At 41.2% G+C, this 21,903-nt stretch overlaps 1 protein-coding gene across 1 annotated transcript in view; it reads right to left on the reverse strand.

Moving 5' to 3' along the window:
* The window catches only part of jarid2b (jumonji, AT rich interactive domain 2b), a 144,741-nt gene extending 125,010 nt beyond the window's left edge, over positions 1-19,731 (reverse strand). Inside the window, exon 1 of the mRNA XM_041808764.1 lies at positions 19,200-19,731. Coding sequence (XP_041664698.1) covers positions 19,200-19,244 — 45 coding nt within the window. The 5' untranslated portion in view covers positions 19,245-19,731. The remainder of the gene's footprint in view (positions 1-19,199) is intronic.
* Between the last annotated feature and the right edge of the window lie 2,172 nt (positions 19,732-21,903).

Below are 21,903 nucleotides of genomic sequence, written 5' to 3' on the forward strand. Positions count from 1 at the left end.
TTTCCAGGTGAAACTTGATCCACATGAAGCTACAGGATAAATCAGTGGTGTTTTATATCACCCTGCAGCTGTGGTGTAGTTTTTCTTAGTGGTTCGCTACAGTTGTGGATTCAGAGTAGGTTGATCTGTTTTATGCCAAACACCTGCAGCCAAATCAGGTGAACACAAGAGGGAAAGCAAGGTGCTTCCCACACACACAAAGGCCTTATCACAGACCTTATACCAATGTGCACACAGTGAGCGCAGGAAGCCCACAGAGGGGGCAAGCATGTGCCCATTGTCAGAGGGTCTCATGAGCCCCCCTGCTCTTTCAGCCCTGACAATAGCTGCATTGATAACACCTAGCAGCTAGAGGGATACAAAAGGAGAGAGGGAGAAGGCACAGAGAAGGGACAAAGGGAAAATTGGAGGAAAAAGGCATCGCTGCCTGTCAATGGATATCCATTCACTTCCTCACCATGCAGAACATTTGTCCCATAAGGAAAAGGTTTCTCCTCTTATTAGGCAAATAAAGTCCAGACTAGGAGAAAAAAGCTGAGCCAAGGCAGAATGCATGCTGCAGAGGTAGGAATAACTCATTGCATCGGTTATCATTCAGACAGTCTTTCAATCAGCCAGTCAGTCAGTCAGCTGCAGATGGGTGAGGCTGGGCGCGCTCAGAATAAACTCCAGTAGTGAGTGACAGCCGCCTTCATAAATCAATCCGTTTGACAAGTTATTCATACATCAACACCCTCGTTTATGTAAATCATATGCAAACTGGCTGTCGGGCTCCGGACGCATTTACAAGGAACTTATCCAATTCCCTGCAAGATCATTTGGTGTTCTAGCACTGTGGAGGAGAAGAAAGATCATTTTTATGGCAAGCTTTTCTCTAACGAGGGAAGAGAATGATAAAGTGCGCTTCAGGGATTTTAACATCCGGACATTTCTTAGAAAAGAAGCAAGAAGAGGCCAGAGAATCTTTCTGGAGCTGACAAATGTGTCCTAAAATCTGTGACTTTTACAGCAAAAATGGAGAGAGACAAATAAATTTGTACCATGTTACAGGGAGCCAGGAATGCTGGGCCTCATGTCGACAGCTCACTCCCAGCCTGAAACAAATATCTAATCCCTGTCATGTAGCAGGGCCCCCGTACTGCTCTGGACCCCCCTGAATCGATCAGGATTCCCCTCACCCCTCCTTATTCAGTGCCCCTGCCTGTGACACAAGTAAAGGGCTAATCAATGGGATTTAGCTTGTGCTACAGAAGCAATAACAAGACAAGTGAATAATAGATTTACAGCTGCATGAGGGTTTATTTATATGGTTTGTGTGGAAGCCTGACTGACAGGTATTTAAACAAGAAAATGACTAAGTAAAACAAAGACGAAGCAAAGATGTGGGGATATTAATGTAAGCTTATTACTGCCAGTTTAAAAAAATGTGGAAGGAAGGAAATTATGAAAAAAATCTTTGATATAAATTATGGGAAATTAGGTCATAATTATGGAATAAGAAGATAAAACTGTGAAATGAAAAGTTAAAATTATGAGGGGAAAAGGAAATCATGTGATGTAGAGTGACAATCATTAGTTAAAAGTGAAAACTATCATACATCATAATTATGATAAAAAATATGATATTTAGGTCAAACATATAAAATAAAATCGTCAAAATGATGGCATTAAAGTCACAATTATGAGATAAAAACTCAAAAATATGAGATGAAAGTCAAAATATGAGTAAGTAAGTCATAGATATGAGAATAAAAGTCTAAATTTTGAGATAAAAAATCATAATTAAATAGAATTTCATAACTATGAGATAATCATTTACAATAATGAGATGTGTCAATTTTCCAAAACTTAATTTCAGTTTTCTGTCTCATAATCTTGACTTTCTATTTCATACTTTAGATTTCCTGTCTTAGATTTTTAGCCTTCTATTTCATAATTTCCACATTGGACATAACTTCACTTTAAGTCATGATTTCCACCTTTCATCTGATCATTTCAACCATGTATCTCATAATTTGACTTTTTGATCTCACCATTTTGACCTTTATCTCATAAATTTGACTTTTGACCACATTAATGTGATTTTCTGTCTCATTTTCTTGACCTTATTTATCATAATTGTGATTTAAGAATGTAAGTTTCTTTATACTTCTTAACTTTCATATGGTTTTTTTAAGTGGTGGATGGGCTTCCACGGATTTTTGTACAAAGAAAAAGGGGTGTTGAGTACTTCATTTCACCAAAATTTCACCTTAAATATGAAAGAAATTCAGTACAAACTCTCTGTGACCACCTCAATTATCTTGCATTTTCTAGGCATTACACCTTAATTAAAGTTCAGTGTTAATCTTGAAATAAAGCCTTCACTTACAACAAAGGTGGGCTTTTTCTGTCTTTGCAATTGTACAGCTCATCCTGCTTTCTTTAATTCCTCAAATAAATCCCTTAATCTTAGCCACCTTATGCTGCATTTTTTTTAGATATACCATAAAGAAATGTTTATTTCTTTAAACTGATGGTCTCAATTACTTTCAATAGCCCACACAGATGCACAAATATTTTACTCTCTCTGGCAACCACTTCAGAAACCCTGACAACTTTAACTCTCCTAGGTAAACAACAAAACTCCCTCCTGTTCCAACAACAGCGAAGGGGAAAAATATAACATCACACAAGCAGACACTGAGATTAAAAATTCAATATAGGCCAAGTCAGTCGGTATCACAACAATCATATTTCAGCAGCACTAATCAAATCCACAAGCGTGACCTCTGGGGTATATTAAATGTGTACATAACATGTGTCATCTCTCAAATGTTTAGCAGGAGGGAGATATCCATCTACACTAGTAAATACAGCGTAAAAAAGAAGGTGAGCCAGCAGCAGTTGCAGTAGCTACAGCAAATTCGCTCCACATAAAAATGACTGGTGGATAGCTTTCAGCATGCCGCTTGCCAGAACCACGGGAGGGAGACTAAATGATTATGTTACAACAACGTCGGCTCCAGCTCTCCGAAAAACAACAATCAGGGTCTAGGTAGGATATTGCGGCCGAGCGAAATTAAAGAGGGAGTGGGAGGGGAGACAGACTGAGAGGGAGGGAGAGAGGGAGACAGATTTTATGGAGATGAGTGAGGTAGATGCGTGTCGAAGCAGCCAGGAAGTAGTGAGCTCCAAAATTCATACTCTTCTTTATGAGTTGACAGAGGGAGGATGCAGAAGGAGAGATACGCTCGATCTGTGTCCGAGCTGCTCTGACAGACTGATCCTTTGCAGAATATGACCCTGTCAATCAAACTGTTCAGGTCCTCTTTTCAGCGAACCAAAGTTTAAACTCCTAACGACAGCACTTCCCCTAAGACTGCAGTGTTGCGCCACTAGGGATGAAAGACAAACAAAGTCTGTGCTGTGGCCTGGAAAGGGTTAAACAGCAGCAGGCTGAGAGTAATGCAGATTGTCAGGGAGATAAGATTACCAGTTAGTGTGGTGGTTAATGGAACCGCACCACAGCCCTGCTCTGACAGTTGACAGGAAAGGCAGAAACAGTGAGGGCCTGACCAAGCATCCTTTTCGGGTGCAGGGTAGCTTGGGTGCTATGTCTCTAATGGTCTGATTACATCATCTCATCTGGCTTCACATCAGGCACCTGACCTGGATTAAAGACGTGCTTTAAAAAGGAGTAGGGGCTTTAATGTTACACATGGTTGGACTATATTTAAAAGTGCATTGAGCAAATCAGACCATGAACTAAAATGTGCTATAAGGTCCATATAACAGGATCCTGCTGGGCAAACATACAGTGAAGCAGCATCCTTTTCTTATTAGTAGACTGAACATTGTGAAAGGCAGAGAGAAGATCAGTCAAATGATGCCAAACCAAGTTTTCAGCTTCTATTTCAAAAAGAATTTCACTGGAGCCAACTCTATTTTTATCTATCTCTAATTAAAACAAATCACCGCCAAGGTTTTGTGCCATTTTTGCAGTGTTTCCCACACAGATGATACTCAGGCATGCTTTCTGGGTATATTGACAGCCACCTAAGTATATTTGCTGACCATTTATGATTTATATGGAAAAGAGAAAGGCGCCACTAACACACCCCTCACAATTACATTCACAAATTAAATTTTAGTTTACTGTTTATACTAAGGTCTTATGCTCAGTGTTAGTAATTTGAAGTTATTTTTTGTGCCAGTCTCTGCTTTTGTTAGATAAAAGTGAGGGATGCTCTGAGAAAAAAAGGGTTGGGAACCACTGCTCTATGCTCTTTTAGGTAAAATGTTCTCTTGCTGTTTCTTTCTGATAAGATGTTGATGAAATTTGAGTTCTGCTTTAGAGGAGGAACCTTTTTCTGTTGCAGATCATATCTGCAATCCAGACACGTGTAACTTTGTGATGACTTTTATAAACTGTTGAGCCACAGCAGCTGTGTTTCTGGTGTCTTGTTAACCTGTGAAGGTTTGTGTGTATAACAAATGAATAAAGAAAAATCAAATAATAAAAAAAATGGATCAAAACTAGAATAAATGCCGGACAATGCTTCCACTAGAGATAAAAAAGGGCTCATAAAAGGGAGCTGTCAAGAATGATGAAGTTTTAATTTTACAAAAAAAGCCCTAACATTGTAGAGTTACAACAACTGAGACGACAGCCAAGCTTGCTGTAATAAAATATACACACAACTGTTGTACTTAAATGCAAAATAAAAGCATGAAACAAAGCCAGAAACAGTCCATTGTTCACGAATCTTCCATCAGGATCCTGATGAAACACAACGGGACACGCACCGTATTTCACACTGAAGTACACTCAATTTACAATGCAGCACAACTGCTCATTTACACCTCACCTCGACCTCATAGTGCTACATCAAAGCTTATTTTCTCTGTATTCTGCTGTGTCCAACATCTTAAGCCTTTTTAAAGCTGCTGTTTGTGTGTGTTGCTGTGTGACTGCAGATTACACCGCAGCCAGAGAACGTTATGAAATGAAGCCAAGGCTTAGGCTATGGGAGTTCCTCTGCTTTAGGGAGTTGTTAGTATGAACCCAAGAGTCTGTTCCTTGGCACAACTGCTGGCACAATTAAGGAATGATTTTCACCTCACAGCTTGGGACAAAACCATAGTACCTCACCCCACCCCAACTTCGACCACGATCGCACACAAAGGCAGCGTGTCCGAGGCCTGTAAGGGCCCCAGGGAAAGGGGGGCAGAATATTGGGGGGGGGGGGCAGCAAAACAGAAGGAAGGGCATAAAATGATTGTGGGTAGAGGAAAAGATATTATGTGTGCAAAAGGAGAGGAACAGTCAGTGTAGATGGAGGTTGATAGCAAAGAGACTGGGACACAAGTGAAAAATGGTGTTGCTACAGTGGTGATGAAGACTGAAGGTGATGCATGAGGGGCGATTAGAAGGCGTCAGAGCAGCCTGCAACCCACACCAGAGTGTAGAAGAGAGAGGGGGCACTTACACATGTGCTGACTCTAACTGACCTCAAAAGGAGGAAGTGAAAGAAATGAAAGTAGGTTCAAGAACAGAAAAAGAAGACGTGGCAGCTCAGAAAGAGATCATATTTTGATGTATTCACATTTAGCAGCTCTGGGTTTGTGCTAGCTGGTTATCATCTGTGAATTACGTCACTGCATTACTGGATTTGTTCTTTGTGAGTCAAATAAGCCTTTCAATGTTGTTGTCAGATTAGCAAGCCAAAATATTGTGCTTACAAAAAGTTGACCAATGAGTTATCAGTGATTCATTGTGTATTACAATAAAACTCCAAGTCAAAATGCTACTTCATCATCAGACCACCCTGATAGTGGTGAGTGTTATAAGCTCCTGTCTGTGAGTTTTTAAGTGGTTATAAAGTAGACAAATAGGTAGATAGAAGCTATTTATAATCCAAAACCATGAGGGAGGCTATCGGCTCTGCTTTTTCAATACTGTTTTTTTAATGCCTACAACTGCTGCCACAGGATATGAGTCAACTTCCTTAAAGAGCAATAGATTTGACCATTTAAAAAACAAGATCTGCCTTCACATAAATAAGACTTAAGATGCAAGGTGACCCTAAGATCCTCACAAACAAAAAGTTCTCCACACAAGCTTTAAGATCATCAGTTGTGTCTTTATTTCATTCCTAGCCAGATAAAATCTCCATCTCCATAAACATAGAGTGTTTGAGTGTTTTGCTTGTCATCACCTCACCTGACACCTACCCTGCTGCAGGCATGGCCATCTTCTTTAAAGTCTGTTAGGTGAAATCCAAACATTGTGTCTTGACACACAAGATATGTTGGAATAAGTTTGCTGTAAACAGGTCTGTTTTTAGCCGATGCCACTGCCTTCATTAAAAATTAACAGCCAGCTACATGCTTTGTTTTTGTTAACTGTGAGGTAAATATTCAAAATCTATCCGTCACTTTGGCCTACATGTCATTAAAGTATCATAATGGAGGGATTTGTTCCAGCAAACTATATACTTAATCTCCAACTTCCATCTCTCTGCTCTGGCACAGAGCCAGGCAGCTGTGCTCTGATCGGAGTTCACCATTAGGTCAAGGGTCAGGCTAATTGCTGGAGTGCTCGTCTATTTTTTACTTGAACCAGCTGCAGCAGGAGCAAACATCTTACCTGCTGAAGGTTTGTTTAAATCCAAATTTCACTTGTCTGTAGTCCTGGATGATTAAAAGAAGCAGGTTGTGGCTGTCTTTCTCCAAGCAGAAACAGTTCAATCTCTCCTCTCTGTTAGCGTGGTGATGCTAAGATTTAGTAAAGCTTCGGATGACAGACACAGCCTATTCATGACAAGTCTATCACAACAAAAGCTCCCAATACCAATCATCATTGAAAACTTTTATTTTGAAGAGCAGCGTCAGGAAATTTCAGTAATGACTGAAATTTAGCCTGATGGGCTAATACACAGGTTTTTCAATCGCTTTACAGGACTTTAATTCTGTAGTCACAGGAAAGCATCAGGCTAGTATTAGTTTCTAACCAGCAGAGTTTTTGGTTAAATAGGCTTAAATTGTTTGCAAACACAAAAGCATATAAAAAGAGGCAAGTATGCTGATAAGAAAGCTACATATCAATGTACATTTGCACAGCTTCCCTGATTCACTGAAGAATATCAGACTAAGTATGGACTGTTTAATAGAAACAAATTTTTTAGAGGAGGGCCATGACGCGAGTAAAACCACATAGCACTGCTTGTCATCACTAAAGGGTAGTTTTTCTAAGAAACAAGCTGTGTTAAGCTTTTGATGAAATTTCGTAAGGTTTTTGCTACATGGAAAGAAAAAGTGACTGTTGTGCAAGATACATTTTTTCAGGCTTTAACCAATACACTAGAGTCTGAGACATTAAAGAACAGCTAAGATCAATGTCTATGATGGAGCAGATTACAATAGGATGAGAAAATCTATACCTCATTTATGCTCTTTGCATTCTTTACACTGAGGCACATGACAAATTTATCCATCATTTCCCGGCTTAATAACAGCGATAAAACTAGAATAGTAATTTAAAGCCAGAATAACAAACCGTCATGAATGACTGACTGCTATGAGTAACAGAAAATTCCACTCTTGATTTCAGCGACTGAATGACAGCAGTGTTTTTCGTCAGAGTGAAAGTGCCGACGATAATAGTAAAAATGACTGATCTACTGTCAGGAAATGGGCCAACATCATAAATTGTGAAAGTTCAACAGTTTCCTGAGAAAGCTGGAATTTACTGGACATGTGTCACAACCACTGGGGGATACGTGAAAACCAGATGATGAAATTAAAAGAGAAAATGTTAATTTCCCGTTTCCTGAGAAAGCTCTACGCACATGATGATCAAAATCAAGAATTTCTTTTTAAGTGCTCAGAGAGTACTGAAGCTTCCCATTTGCATATTTCTATTTCCACAATTTTAACTGAAAAACAAAAAAGCATGACAATATTTTCTCAGTTTCATGCTGACACGCTTGATTTCTTTGAATCACATGATAGAAATGACAGAACTTCCCCAGAAGCTCCAACAAAAACTGACTTCACTCTTCATCGGGATCCACACCCTTGTGAGATTTTGGCCAAAACAACAAGGGTGACATGTTTGACTTGTTCTGAAACCTTGTCAGCATGCCAGTTTCTATAGAAACCTCTGGGTGGGAGGTAAAGGCAGCCCCAATCATATATGTCGGAGTCATAAACACAACAGAAGCATAGAGAAGACAGTTAAGCAGGGGGGAATACACTCTCTAGTCACCATGGTAACTTCTTACCAGTTGGCTAACAAATGATGTTTACCCCGAGTTTGTTTTGATTGTGGTGCTAAAAAACACCTGCATTAGTCATTTCAGATGTGTGAAAGTGAATGAGCTTCTACAACAGGCCGGTTTGGATTCAACCAGTGTTTCTCATTTCCTCTTCACATTCTCATACAATTACAGCTAAAAACAGTGATGCCTGTCGTCATTTTTTGTGATCTGCTCTATTCGCTGACTTTGTCTGCAGATGAGTTCTAGTCACTGCGGATATCCCGCTTGAGAAGGTGACTAATTTGATTATTTCTATCCTCTTGGATTTCTTCTCCTCAATGATCACAGGTTGTTATTTCCTGGGCTGGCCTCCCTCTCCCTTTCCACCTCCCTCCCACCCTCGCTTTCTCCCTCCCTCCCTGCCCCGGGCCCTGTGATGTTTGATCCAGGGCCAGGGGAGGCCGGCCAGACATTCAGCCCAGACTCTGGCGCCCTTCCCTCAGTGTACCATGCACTCGAGCTCCCTGCTGTGAGGCCTGGAGGAAATCATGCAGCCGGGAGAATTAGAAAAGCCCCTCATCTATTGCGCAGAGGTTAAAAACGGGGGGAACAATACCTTTGACTCACACCAGGCTTCTCTCTGTGGGCAAAAAAAACTTAAAAAGCACCTATTGCTCACAAAAGAATCAATAGGCAAAAAAAGAAAGAGAAAAATCAATATTCGTGTTCTGACTCTTGTCAGTTCATGTTGTTTTCCATTTATGTGAATAAGAATGAGAAAATCCCGTAAGAGCAGCCTTAGCAGCCAGAGCACAATTAATATAACCATAAACATATACAGTTTAGTACAAATAACAGAGTTAACTTATATCAAGATTGTTTCCATTGGCATCACAGCAAGGACAATATCTACCACAAGTAAAATGCCTACCGCACAGGGCAAGATTATGTATGTGCATGCATGCATGCTAGCATGTTGTGTGTGTGTGTGGTTGGCAGCGTGGTTTTGGAGTGGGTTAATTCACACAGCTGTGCAAAATCAAACCAGAGAAGATTCCAAAGTTTCCTTTTGGCAGACCAAATCAAAACAAAAACTGGGTGGAAGAATGTGAGATGCCGACTGAGTGGGAGAGCTGTGAACCCGCCAACAAGCTAATCATGTCACTAAGCAGGCTGATCATACAAGCAAACTATTATCACACGCTCAGGAAAATCTAACTTGCACCTCCTCTTACCCTTTTTACCCCACAGAAAGCTCTCAACGTCTCTCCTCTTTTTGTAGCTGCACAAAGTAACACAGTCAAGGAGTTTCAGGGGACGACGTGACAGAGATCGAGGGGGATAAATCCACTAAATATGCTGTTATGAGACACAATGAGGGAAGAAGTAATGTGATTCTCATGGCAAGGTGGAGAATGGGGGCTGCAGGATGTGTGAATATATTGACCTGTGTAAAATAAACCATTTATTCTTCTTACTACAGCCTCCTTCTTCTTTTCCTTTTCCTCATCCCTCCCATTTTCTCACATCTAACTAAGCAGTGACACTGCTACCTCTCCATAAAGCATGCTTCAGCAGTCAGATGCTCTCTTGTCTATCCTCCAAATACACTTTGGTGTGTGGAAAATGCCCAAGCAAGTGCCAGATGCAGTTAACACCTTATCTGTTAGAAGCGATGTGCCTCCAAATCATTCAAAAAGAACACAAATGCATCTTTTATCATGCCTAGAACCATAGGGGTTTGTATGATTGTCCTCACACCACATCTCAGACCTTTTCAATCATCACCATGAGTGGACATTACAAAGGAGGAGTGGTCACCAAGCCACTTCATTCTATAGGGCTGCAACAAAAAAGCAAAAATGGAGCAATATCAGCACCTGTTTTGATATGGAAGCAACAAAGGCAGAATTTCAAAGTGCCCAATAAAGTGTAAGCAAGCTCATGCACATGGTTCAAGTTTTATAAATTAACATGCATGTTTTTTATGATTTTTGGTGGATTAATTCTTATACGCTTTCGCACTTCACCATCATTTATCAAAATAAAGAGAGTGTGTAACTTTTAACATCTAGTGTCCTATAAGTTTGAAAGCACTGAATTTTGATGTCCTACAAGCTCATCACTCCACTCATTGGGAGATGGAGGACTGAGGGTGGGTGGGGAATGACTGCCATCCTGAATTAAGGCCTCCCTCACAAGGGGCCAAACGCTTGGTAAAAAGGGTGACATTCGAGAGCTCTTTAACAGAAGGGAGGTCACTGTTCCACAACTAGGTAGCTGTGCATGCGCACGTTCAAGAGCCACAAATGAGCGTCAGGGGGAAAAAAGAGGGGTAATGATAGTCAAATGCTAAAAAAAAAAGAAGTTGTCACAGGAAAATGCCCTCATGTGAGATAAATGAGAGAATGAAGCATTGGCCAAGGCAGCGCTGTGCCAAACAGCGGCCGGCAGTAACAAAGCGCTCCATCATAAAAAGAATGATTCATAGATTATAGAAAGCTTGTGAGGCCCTAACACACAACAAGGGCTGTTATGAGTGCACACTGAATGGTAAAGCTGATACTGGTGACACTGTATTACCTGCTAGCTTCACCAAAAACCTAACAAGTCAGCGTTTTTCTCAGAAGACCCTGCAGACAGCTTCAGGGTTCCCTCATCTTAGCATCACAGCAGAGACATTTTATGACGTTGCTTTCCTTGCACGTTTGACAGAGAAACCGTGGTATTCCTGGCAGAAAGAAGAGAGGGAGTAATGGAAGATCGATACCGCCTGAGCCTCTGCTCTGTTGCTTCATCCCCAGAGGCTTAAATCACTGGATGTGTAAAGACGACTGTGTCACAATAGGGGATCAGATGGGATTGACCGTGGGATGAAAATGTAAGGACTGTTTATTAAACTGATGTAGTTCAGATGAAGAAGAGTGGGAGGGGGGAGGTGATGAGCAGGGATCGGTCAAGAGGTTGTCTAAGAGATGTACATAATGGTCATTAAACGTTAATGCCAGACTAAGCTACGATAGCTCGGCCATTCAAAAACAAGCTAATGCCTCCTGTTTCAGCTTACGGGCTTAAAAGGGAAGCCTGGGGCTAAGCTGAAATTTGAACTAGCAACAGAGGACACCTGAAGGTTTGAAGATCTCTTTGAGCTAAGGGCGTCAAATATCATACTTTGTGATAGCATGAGTTTTAAACTTTGCATTCTTTTTATTTTGATTAACAACAGTCTCTGAACAGAGTTGACACTTAAAAAAAAAACAAGGAAGAATGGATCCATCAAATTATCCCAAGAAGAGTCAACCGAACAGTGCTGTGGTATGATCTGTTAGAGAAAAGTAAGGATGTTAAAATGGAACATTCAAAGTAGTTACTTTTATCCTGTTTGGATACAACTTGATTTTAAAGTTTAATGATCCATTATTTTGATAAATGATGGTATCGAAAACTGCAGAAGTCTCTCTAAAGCACCTTTCTCATGAGACTGCAGGAGGAGGAACGAATTCATCAGAAAATGCAAGAAAACTTGCAATTCAAACAAATTTGTGCAATCTAGACCAGTGGTTCTTAACTGGTCTAGACCCCGGCCCCATTGGTTTCCTCAATGACAAATTGCGAGACAAATCAAAAAATATATTTCATGAATAATCTGGCAGTTTGGTTCTTGAATGGAACAAAATATACGGCTTCAGAGAGGACAGAACATAAATATACAGTGCTTAACAAATTTATCAGACCACCTGTCATATTTGTCTCAGAGACCATCCAGCATCATGAAGTGCTTTAATGCGGACTCTTTCATTTTCACTGAGCTCTCCACGTTTCACCATTTTGAACAGGAATGAGGAATTTCAAACTGAATTCACCCAAATTTGAGCCAGCTCACTGGGCTTCTCTGAGAAGTCAGAAATTAATCAAGCGTAACATTCAACCACTAAAACTCATTTTTCTGTTCGGGAATGCAATTAAATAACTATAATTTGACATATTTATAAAGGAATATTAATGTGCTTTACTATTTTTTCAGTTTTTTGTAAATCAGTAAATTTGAAAATTCATGAATAACAATAATAATTATATTTTAGCATTAAAAATATCATTTGGGTTAAAGAGCCTCTATATATTGGTGTATTAACCATTGCAGAAACATTAAAAAATTATTTTGGTAATTACCAATGCTGTTAATTTAGGGCAGCTGTGGCATAAACCTTACTTTGGTTAGGGTTAGGGTGGTCTAATAAATTTGTTAAGCACTGTATGTCTTACACCCCATCCCCCTAATGAATTGCCTGCCATTTTCCAGAGATAGTAATGTCCTTGTTCTCATGGGAAAAGCAGCTTTGCTATTTCAAGAAAAAAAAGAGAAAGATGAGTTGGATTGTTGAGAAATTTTAGATTTAGCCACTGTCATGATAAAACAGTGAAGTTGGAGCTGAATTGGGCCAGTATCGATAGCTACTTGCCTCTCTTTTCCGTGTCTGTTACGCCTTCGTTCCACAACGCCGTTCTGTATGAAAGCGACCTTTCCGCAATGGGGGGGGGGTCAATCTCGCCCCACATCTGATCCGGATCGAGAGGTAGTATCAGAGCCGTAACAGACTTTTCAGCAACGAGTGTGAAAGGACATCACGGCATTCCGCAACGGTGAGTTTGAGCTGCTGTCTCCATAAACGGGAGATTTAAAAACCAGCGTGGTTTAATCGAGCGGCATTTCATCGGAGAAAACAACAGGGGGATAAAACAAATAATGTGGATTAACTGGAGAGACTGCGAGGTTAGAGAGCTGATCACACTCTGTACAGGAGAGGAGACATCTCTGCTCACAGCAGCGTCTGAAAAGTTCCATGATGTGTTCAAGTGAGCTTGGTACTCTGAAGTTTCCAACCTCTGACGTAAATACATGCGCTGTGACACTGCTTAAAGTCGGACCTCCAACTCAGAAAGACGGGGGTTAAAAAAGCTATTGGATCTAATCAATCAAAATGAATGTTCTTGTCATTTCCCCGTATTTGTATCAAAAATAAAGTTTTGAACTGAGAAATCCAGAGTTTCAAGTTTCATTGAAAGCAGCAGCTCTGGCAGCGGCTGCCATCTGATTACGGGATGCCAGTGTGTGTGTGTAAGCTCGGCGTGCACGGCTCTGTTACACCTTTGTGTGAATTGCTTGTTGCGTAACAGCGACAGGCATTCCTTTTCGCCTTTATTGCGGAATCTCTGTGTAAAAATGGCTTATGTTAAACCAATGCATCTGTGCCTTCCTGTTTGATTTTCAAAAGTATCATGTTGAAGTTTAAATTCAGTTGTCTTCACAACCAGATTTCACACATTTTCTAAAAGAAATGAATGTTTACAGTCTGATTTGTCAAATTGAAAACACATGATTGTTTTCTTTCATTCTACCAACGCTAAATGTCCTTCACGGGCCACTGTAAAGCCTACAAGGCCACACCAAAGACAAGGCAAAGTGTTGATTCAGCTTCATAGGGATCCTCAACGGATAAGCTGCCGCCATTCACACACACGTATCTAAATGCACATGCACGCACATGGATGAGCATGTGTGTCCACAAACACAACCTCTCAGGGCCTGACCAGCTGTCCCCCTCCCTCCCATCTCCCATCTCCGTCCAAACCCACAAGAGCAGGAGGATATAAATCACTCTGAAGAATGAAGACATGCACATGGTGTACGTGACACACAAACAGACGGGCTCGCATTAGCTGGCCACAACTGCGCCAAGTCCAGCTATCGGAGCTGTAAAACCCACCTACATGCTCTACTATGAACAGAAACGCACATGCTGTAAAACAAAGACAGTCACACCCAGCTTTATGTCATCACTCCTGCAAGAAGTCAACAGTGACAGCTAATATGTATGGGACAGCCTTCAAAGGGTGGCCTTAAAAGCGGTTACTCTCACCTACTGACTGCAAGTGCATACCTAAAAGACCTTTGCCTCTCTGAGTGTGAGCACTGGTGCCAGCTCCGAGCTGGAGATTGTGCTCAATGTCAACAGCTGATAAGAGAAAAGGTCATATTGCATAACAGGAGTTTTTACTGTGTATGTGACATAATACTGAGAAGAAGAGAGAGGCAGTAAAGGGTAAACAGGGAGAGAGAAAATGTGTGTGTTAATGTCGGAGAAAAAGAGCCGAGTGCTGATACATTTGGCCGCTGAACATCCATCGCCGCTCCAAATTGAAGCGGGCAGCTCACACAGCGCCAGTAATGATGCAGTAAAGTCTGTTTTGGCAAAGCAGACTTTATTTAAAAAGGGAGAAAAATGGGGCTCCCTTCTCCTCATTTCAGCACAAACCTAATAAATACATAAATAAATAAGGACGAATTAAAAGACGCCAGCGAGCCAACTTCACTCACTGAGAATTTTTCTGGCAGTGCTCGTCAAGTCTGCCGGATCCTGAGAGAGGAGAAAGGAGACCAGAGGGACGTGAGACTGTGCTTGCACAGTGTGGGAAGGATGGCTTCCTCGATGCTTTAACACAACACTGTTGAAGCAATGCTCAATTATGTGACAAATTTCACCAAAGTGGACATTGAATTGTCTCTTAAGACAAGAGGGAAAAACAGACAGACTCAGCTGGAATGCTTTGTGTGATGTGATGTGTATGATGCACTTTATGTTTTTTTTCCTGATACCTATTTGTGTCAGTTACTTTCCACTGTGTGTAATTCACTGGCAGGCCACCTTCATAAGGACTTTAATACTCTGGGCACTTACTTTTATGCCGAGCTGATACAGTTTGGCAACATAATCAAAGTTGCCGCGCTTTGAATGTTTCCCTATTGGTGAATAAAAATAGTACTGTAGAGAGATGTTACCTTCAAATTAAAAAGGATTATCCTCTGTTGGCTTATATTTACTGCTCCGTCAGCCTCATCCTGATGCTAACAAACCTGAGACGCTAGAAATGAGCAAACACATGATATGGTTCCAACCTCTCACAGGTGCCACGTGTAACCATAGTGAACGTGGTCACATAAACAGGCAGTAAAACGTTGATTCTGCCACTGTTCACTTTGGTTTGCCCCGGTAGCCATAGTGACAGGGAGGTTGCAAAGTGAACCCTGCCATGTTGCACACGTGAGGAGAAGGGGGCTTCTGAAAGGAGAATTTGCATTGAAACATAAGGTTAAATGAAGCGCATTGAGGCTCAGGCACGGTGAAAAAACAACCCTGTGACCCTCTCTTCATGGTCCTACATGAGGCCCACATTTCATTTGGACAGGCCGAGAACGAGGGAGCGAGACAGAGACCGAGAGACAGGGAGATAAAGAGAGGAAAAGGAGGAGAGGAGGGGGAGAGTCTGTGCCTTTGCACTCCCCACTCTGCCCCCGCTCTCTATTTTTGTTTCCTCTTTTTGTGCACGCTCAGCGCACACACTCACAGTGCAATGGATTTTCAACTTGGCCCTCATCAGTTGTGCGCCTGATGAAACAAACACTGACAGCCTCTTTACATTTGTAAAGGCCCCTGCAGCAGCTGTGCTTGTCCCACACACACCATGCGTGCACACAAACACACACTCACGCGCACACACATGAACACAACCTTTGAATCAGAGGCCTAGCCCCAGCTGGGGCCTACAGGAAGAGCCGACTCTGCACAAAATGGCCCTGGCTGCACGGAGCTGCGCTCTGCCGTGCTCTCCTGCTACTCTCACTTACACTCATTCACAAACGCGCATACACACGCAGTGTGTGTCATGTTTCGTTAAACAGAACAACACTGCCGCACATTAGCGGCTGCTACCTCAGTCCTTACACAGCACCTATTTCCCAGCTAGAAAGAACAGCTGCAATTTTAGAAAATAAACACACAAATTAATCTGTTTCAATTAATTTGGAGAACAGATTGAAAGCATGCCGCATCATCCAACCTGACATTAGTGACAAAGCATTTTCAAAGTAAAAAGGCAGACAGGGCAATTTGACTTCTTCCTTTCTTCCGTTGAAATTGAAGCTATCAGTAATCAGAGAATCTTAATTGCCTTGTTACTTTTATTGAAGCCTCATGTTGTATTGTCAATCATTTTTGACTGCCGAGTTTTGAAACCAAAAACAGTTAGTGGTTTGTTGGGTGCAATGGGTGGGGGTCACACTTATGTTTCAGGGGAAACAGTTAAGCCAAGCATGTATAATTGTCTTACGCTAATTGGGGGGGGGGGGGGGGGGGTTGGGGATGTGGGGGGAGGATGGGGATCAGTAGAGGCCAAGAGTCCTGTCTCAAAGCCCAGAGGGGGGACTTGGGATCTGGATCTCCAGGTTGTTGTAGAAATACACGTTTGTGAGCTGTATAAGGTCCAGGCCAGACTTTTATTTATTAACTGCAGCTGCCGAAAACACTCGACAGATGTGACACACATGCAAAAACATGCACGCATTCACACAGCAGACAGAGCCATGCATCCTAGTTGGGCGCACAGACAGACCATTTCCTTAGCCCTAAAGATCTTAATAATAGAAATATGTGAATAGGCCACTTTAAAAAAACGTATCTAATTTTAGACGATGACATCAGTACACATGGAAGTCTGGATAAATTTGTAGTGGGGCTTTTGTTGAAGTTAGTCACCAATACTATGGCACATCCTGCTTCCTCATTCTAGATGGAGGTATGTAAGCTATTTATATATATGAAAAAATATGATTTTTTTTGCAGTCTCGACCCACTTTTACCACATATTTCAAGTGCAATGTTGCAACTTTAGTGTAACTTAATCTACTTCTGTTATTAAAAAAGTCATCTCTGATTATGAAGAACACTAAACTGGATGCTCCACAAAGGGGACCGCTGCTGCAGTGATTCAGATAATATGCATCCTTGCAGTTGCTTTAAACATCAGCCTGTCGTCTTAGATGACTCAGATTTGTATTGCTTGACAACAAATGAAAACTGAAGCCCATACGTTTACTGGTAACACAAATGTATGTTTCCTATCAAAGGAGGTATAGATGTGTTACAATGACATCATTTAAAAAGAGGGGATTTTTTTCTCTCTTCGGTCAGACAACTGCTTGACAGTAAGCCTTCAAAAGTGCTCTTTTTCCCTTTTTTTTCCTACTTTTGTTGAGAACTGAGCATGTACGTGCAAAAGCTCCATGAACACTTGGAATAAAAACTTCAAAAGCTCTTTGCACAAAATCTGATTATCATACTGACTATGCTTAAATTTTTACACTTTTAATCTTTTTAATTCTCCTTACTTGTGAGAGGCTGGGAAATCCCTAGTTGTATCAAGTGGCATTCAAGAATGCATTAAATAAACTCGTTTTCTGTTTAGTCTTATTGTTTGCTCCTGCAAACCTGTTGCTCAGTTTAGCCTTTAGTGCTATCATCCCTTAGCAAAGAAACGTGTGTTGTGTCCTGGTTTAGATTTATTTAGTAAGCAAACTGGCTGCATGAGTTAACACACTTATTATAGAGAGACTCCACGTGTTGTTTGGACGGGGGTGGGGGCTGTTAGCTGTGCTGACTCCCAGCATTAACAGGCATGATATGCCTCGTGCAATTAAACGCAAGAAAGTGTCCACTGGGCGCGTGACGATAATTTACAGCAACACATTTATGAAAAGTGCAACAGACTTCAAAAGCCAGAATCACATAGAAGCTCGAAAGTGTGTTTAAACGATACATGGTAACTTGCAAGAGTAATATCCTGAGCCAGGCACACTTTACAAGATTAAAAGTCTTTGTTTCATTCACCAGGGAGGGATATTAAGTGTTCAATGGACTACAATTTAAGCTAACATTTAGCTAACCTGTTTTATTTCAAAGCTCTCTTCACCAGAAATTCACCAGTGTTACTTGCAGAAAGAAAATGGTTGCTTCTTCGTATCGCTTCATACATGAGCCTCTGCAATGCGACTGATCACAGCCCTGTTAAAGAGACTGTATAGGGAAGAAACACCGTGCTCAATCACACTGAGCATTTAATGCGCAGTTTAATGTGCATTCGGTAGCCCAGGACGAGACCCAGACGCTTGTAAGCTAACCCCCCTTAGTATTGCAAAAATGGAGTTATCCCTCAGTGGGCTGCTGCAATATCTGCTCGTTCACAGAGGTCACACGCAGACCTGCGAAAGGACTGAGACTCCAGTGGACTTCTTCTCAATTGAGCTAATAGCAAAGATAACCCTCCTAGCAACAAGCCCAAGAGTGTCCACACGCTGTTTCAAGTGTTGGAAATTGACCGAAAATGCTGAATTGCATGACCCCCTTTCCTCCTGTTCTTCTCACTCTTTATGGAGAAAATTAAAGAGCCACAACAGTCCGCGAAACATGTCGGTTTGCCAGCCCTACAGCGACAACAGCACATCACCAGCACACTTAAAGATTTCCAGAACCTTAACACAGGCTTTAGCATGATAGTAGCTTTGCATCCATAAAGGTGAGAGCTCGGTTTTGAGAGCAAAGATAAAATGCTCAGCATGGGACGAAATGGAAGCCGAAATAGCTGAGCCATGGCCGACAGGCTTGTCTTCACGGCTCTGACTAGGAAGAAATGAAGAGCGAACAAAAGCCTTTTCTGAAAATACTTTGCCAAGTCCTTTAATTTAAAACATTTTATAGCTTAATAGCGTGGCCAAGCATACAGTGCAACCCCCAAAAGAGTCAAAATGAACGAAACAAAACCCCAAAAGCTGCGATGTTCAGATAGCCTTAAACATGTCTGATGTCGAAGAAACGCTACAACACAGACACTGAATAAACATTGCTGTCTCTTTAAATGTAAAGCATGTAATTGTTAACACATTTGTGGAACTTATGGGGGTTGCCTTTTAATAGATATCTGACCCAAATAAGAGACAAGCAGCCTGGTGGTAACCTTCACAGTCTGTGATGAAAGTTTATGCATTTTCATCGAGACGAGCAATGCAAACTTGAATAGAGCGGCAGCATTGTGGGCAATAAAGGCAAATATATGGCGTGTACTTACATATTTCTTTTGAATGATATTCCTCTTAGGTCTTTCCTTGCTCATTATGCAATCCCCAAAAAATGTTTGGCTATAGAGAGAATGGCCACATGAATTTCTTTCTTTGACCCTCGCCTCTCCCGGAGCACAACCAAATGACGATTTAAATCCCCGGCTCCGTGAGGAAAAGCTCGCAGCCTTTGCAGATTCCTCCTTCGGTGTCTCCCTTAAACTATTCGGATGTAAATCCCAAAAAATTCAAGGGTCGACGGCACGCAGAGATGAACCGAAGCCAAACTCACTTAGGGATAACATAGTCAAAACAAATGCACAATAAGTTCCATTCGCCAAAACAGGTCGGCTTCTCGTCTCTGCGCACTCGCTCCCGGCTCTTTTAAAATACATGAATATACTGGAGGTGGCGTCGACAAAAGTTACATCTTGTCTGAGGTGGCGACGCGGCGAGAAATAATAAATAAAATTACAAAATAAAACGTTAGATGTCACGTCTTTTTGCTGGAGCCTACGGTCGACGGGAGAGCTCTCCAGCGGCACTGCTCTACTGACTGAGAGCAGCTCCTTTCTTCCCCAGCCTCCGCCTCTCAGCCTATCACGGCTCTCAGCACTCAGCGGCAACTTTAAAATGACGACGAGGCAACCTTTAACACAAAACACCTCTGACTAATAAAACTCTGTTATTTAAACATGTAGTGTGTTAAGAGTTCATTTAAAGGTCAGTCTGTCGATATAAGGTTATTGAACAGCCTGAAATGCCAGTTGAACATTTAGGCTGCGTGTTTTTGTAAGAGAGACACTGAAGATGATGAGTCACTTTAAGCTTCTCCTATGCTGCTAGCTTAGAAGCTATTTTCATACGTCTGCCATTAAGATAAATTGTCTCAACCCGAGCTTTATGAAAGGTTGCTTCATTTATACAGTAAATAGCTAGGCTATTAGAAGCAACCTAGTTCATCTACCTGCTTTTTGTGCTTCTGCAACTTAATTTAGATGAAAAATCACACATAAGGTTAGAAAGAATCCTTAGAGGAAGTTTAGAAGAAAACAAAGTAAGGGATCCCCTGTTTATATGTAAATGTCAGCCCTGACTCCCCCTTCTCAAACCCCCATTCTCATCACCAACCCCCACCAGGGTATACATTAAAGCAAAGACTGAAGTTTAACACAAAATGCCTACTTAGATTTTCAGGGCCCAGCATTTGGAATCAACTGCTATTAGTGTTGGTGGTTTGTTCAGGAAGGAAAGACCTCAGTTTTAGCTGTGGTGGTAAACAAAATGAAAAGAGCAAAACTGTTGTTTCCCAGGCTCAAACTTCGAGACCCCTAAAAGGACTCAACGGAAGTGCTGGCTTCTCATCTTGTAGAAAACAGCTCCAACTCTTAACTTTTATATCTTAATTTTGCTGACTCATCACTCAGTTCATCGTGTTCTCAGAGTATGTCAAAAAGGAGAATACACTTAAGCCTTTAGGGGATCTTTTCTCATGCATATTTTTCAGGTGATATTCACACTTTACTGTTATCCACTCGCTGTGACTGTTAGTGGAGGTGTCCTCGTCCTCCTCACTGGAAGTGGGCTCGCTCTGTCATTATTCTAACTGACTGAGTAGGATGGTTGACCTGTATGAACAGAGGAGGTAGTACAGAGTATGTGTGCCTGTGTGTGTTTGAAGCAATTATTGCAGCCTTGTGTACAAGGTAAGCCTTAGAAAAAAAGATCTAGCCGTATACTAATTTTACTTTAAATCCAAGATGAGACAGCAATGATGTGGCCTGCTATTGAAAAATCTGAATTCTTAGGTTCAGGCTAAAATCTTTTGGATGGATTCTGACAGCATTTGGTACTGATTCCTATGGTGCCCAAGCCTGTCCAACTCTGGCTGATGTTCATAGTGACTTTTTCACCTGTAGTGCCACCAATAGATGTTTGCATACATTTTGTAAAATTTCTCCAAGAACTGTCTGATGATGTTACAATCATCATTACCAGTGGATGAGCCTTTTGGCCTTGTTGGCTTTCAGCATCACCAGAAAACTAAAAGTCAAAATTGCAAAATATCTGACGGGGGACATTATGATGGAAGTTTTGTTAGAACTGTACAATATCTCTTTACTAAAAGATGTGCAAAAAATCAACCATGGTTGAAACAACTTAAAATTTGACTGAAAAGTCATGACTGCAGACCTGTCAACAAAATTAAGCAAAAAATCAACCATGGCAGAAACAACTCAAACTAATGTCCATGGACGTGTCACCAAATTTGACAAAAATATTGACCACGACGGAAATGACTCAAAATTTGCCCTAAAGTCATGATGAAAGACCCCTGTCAAATTTGAGCTCAAAATTGACTATTTCAGAAACATCTTAAAGTTTGACCAAAAGTCATGACAGCAATCTGGTTGGCAAATTTTAGCAAACAAAAAATTGACTGTGCTGGCATTGATTAAAAATTTGACCAAAAAAATCACTGGGGCGGACCTGTCGCCAAGTTTGAGCAAAAAAATCACCACAGTGCAAACTACAAAATCTGAAAAAGTCATGACCACACAAAGTTGAGCAGAAAAATTGGTACAGTCTTACTGGAGTCCCCCACAGTTTTTTTATCCATTCTTTTAAAGCTGAATGAAGGCAGAGGTCATACTGGAAAGCTTTCTCTATTCACATTAAATATCACTGCTGTTCCTGTAGGAAAAATGCAATCCA

Source organism: Cheilinus undulatus, linkage group 16, assembly GCF_018320785.1.
Source record: "Cheilinus undulatus linkage group 16, ASM1832078v1, whole genome shotgun sequence".
NCBI classification, from domain to species: domain Eukaryota; kingdom Metazoa; phylum Chordata; class Actinopteri; order Labriformes; family Labridae; genus Cheilinus; species Cheilinus undulatus.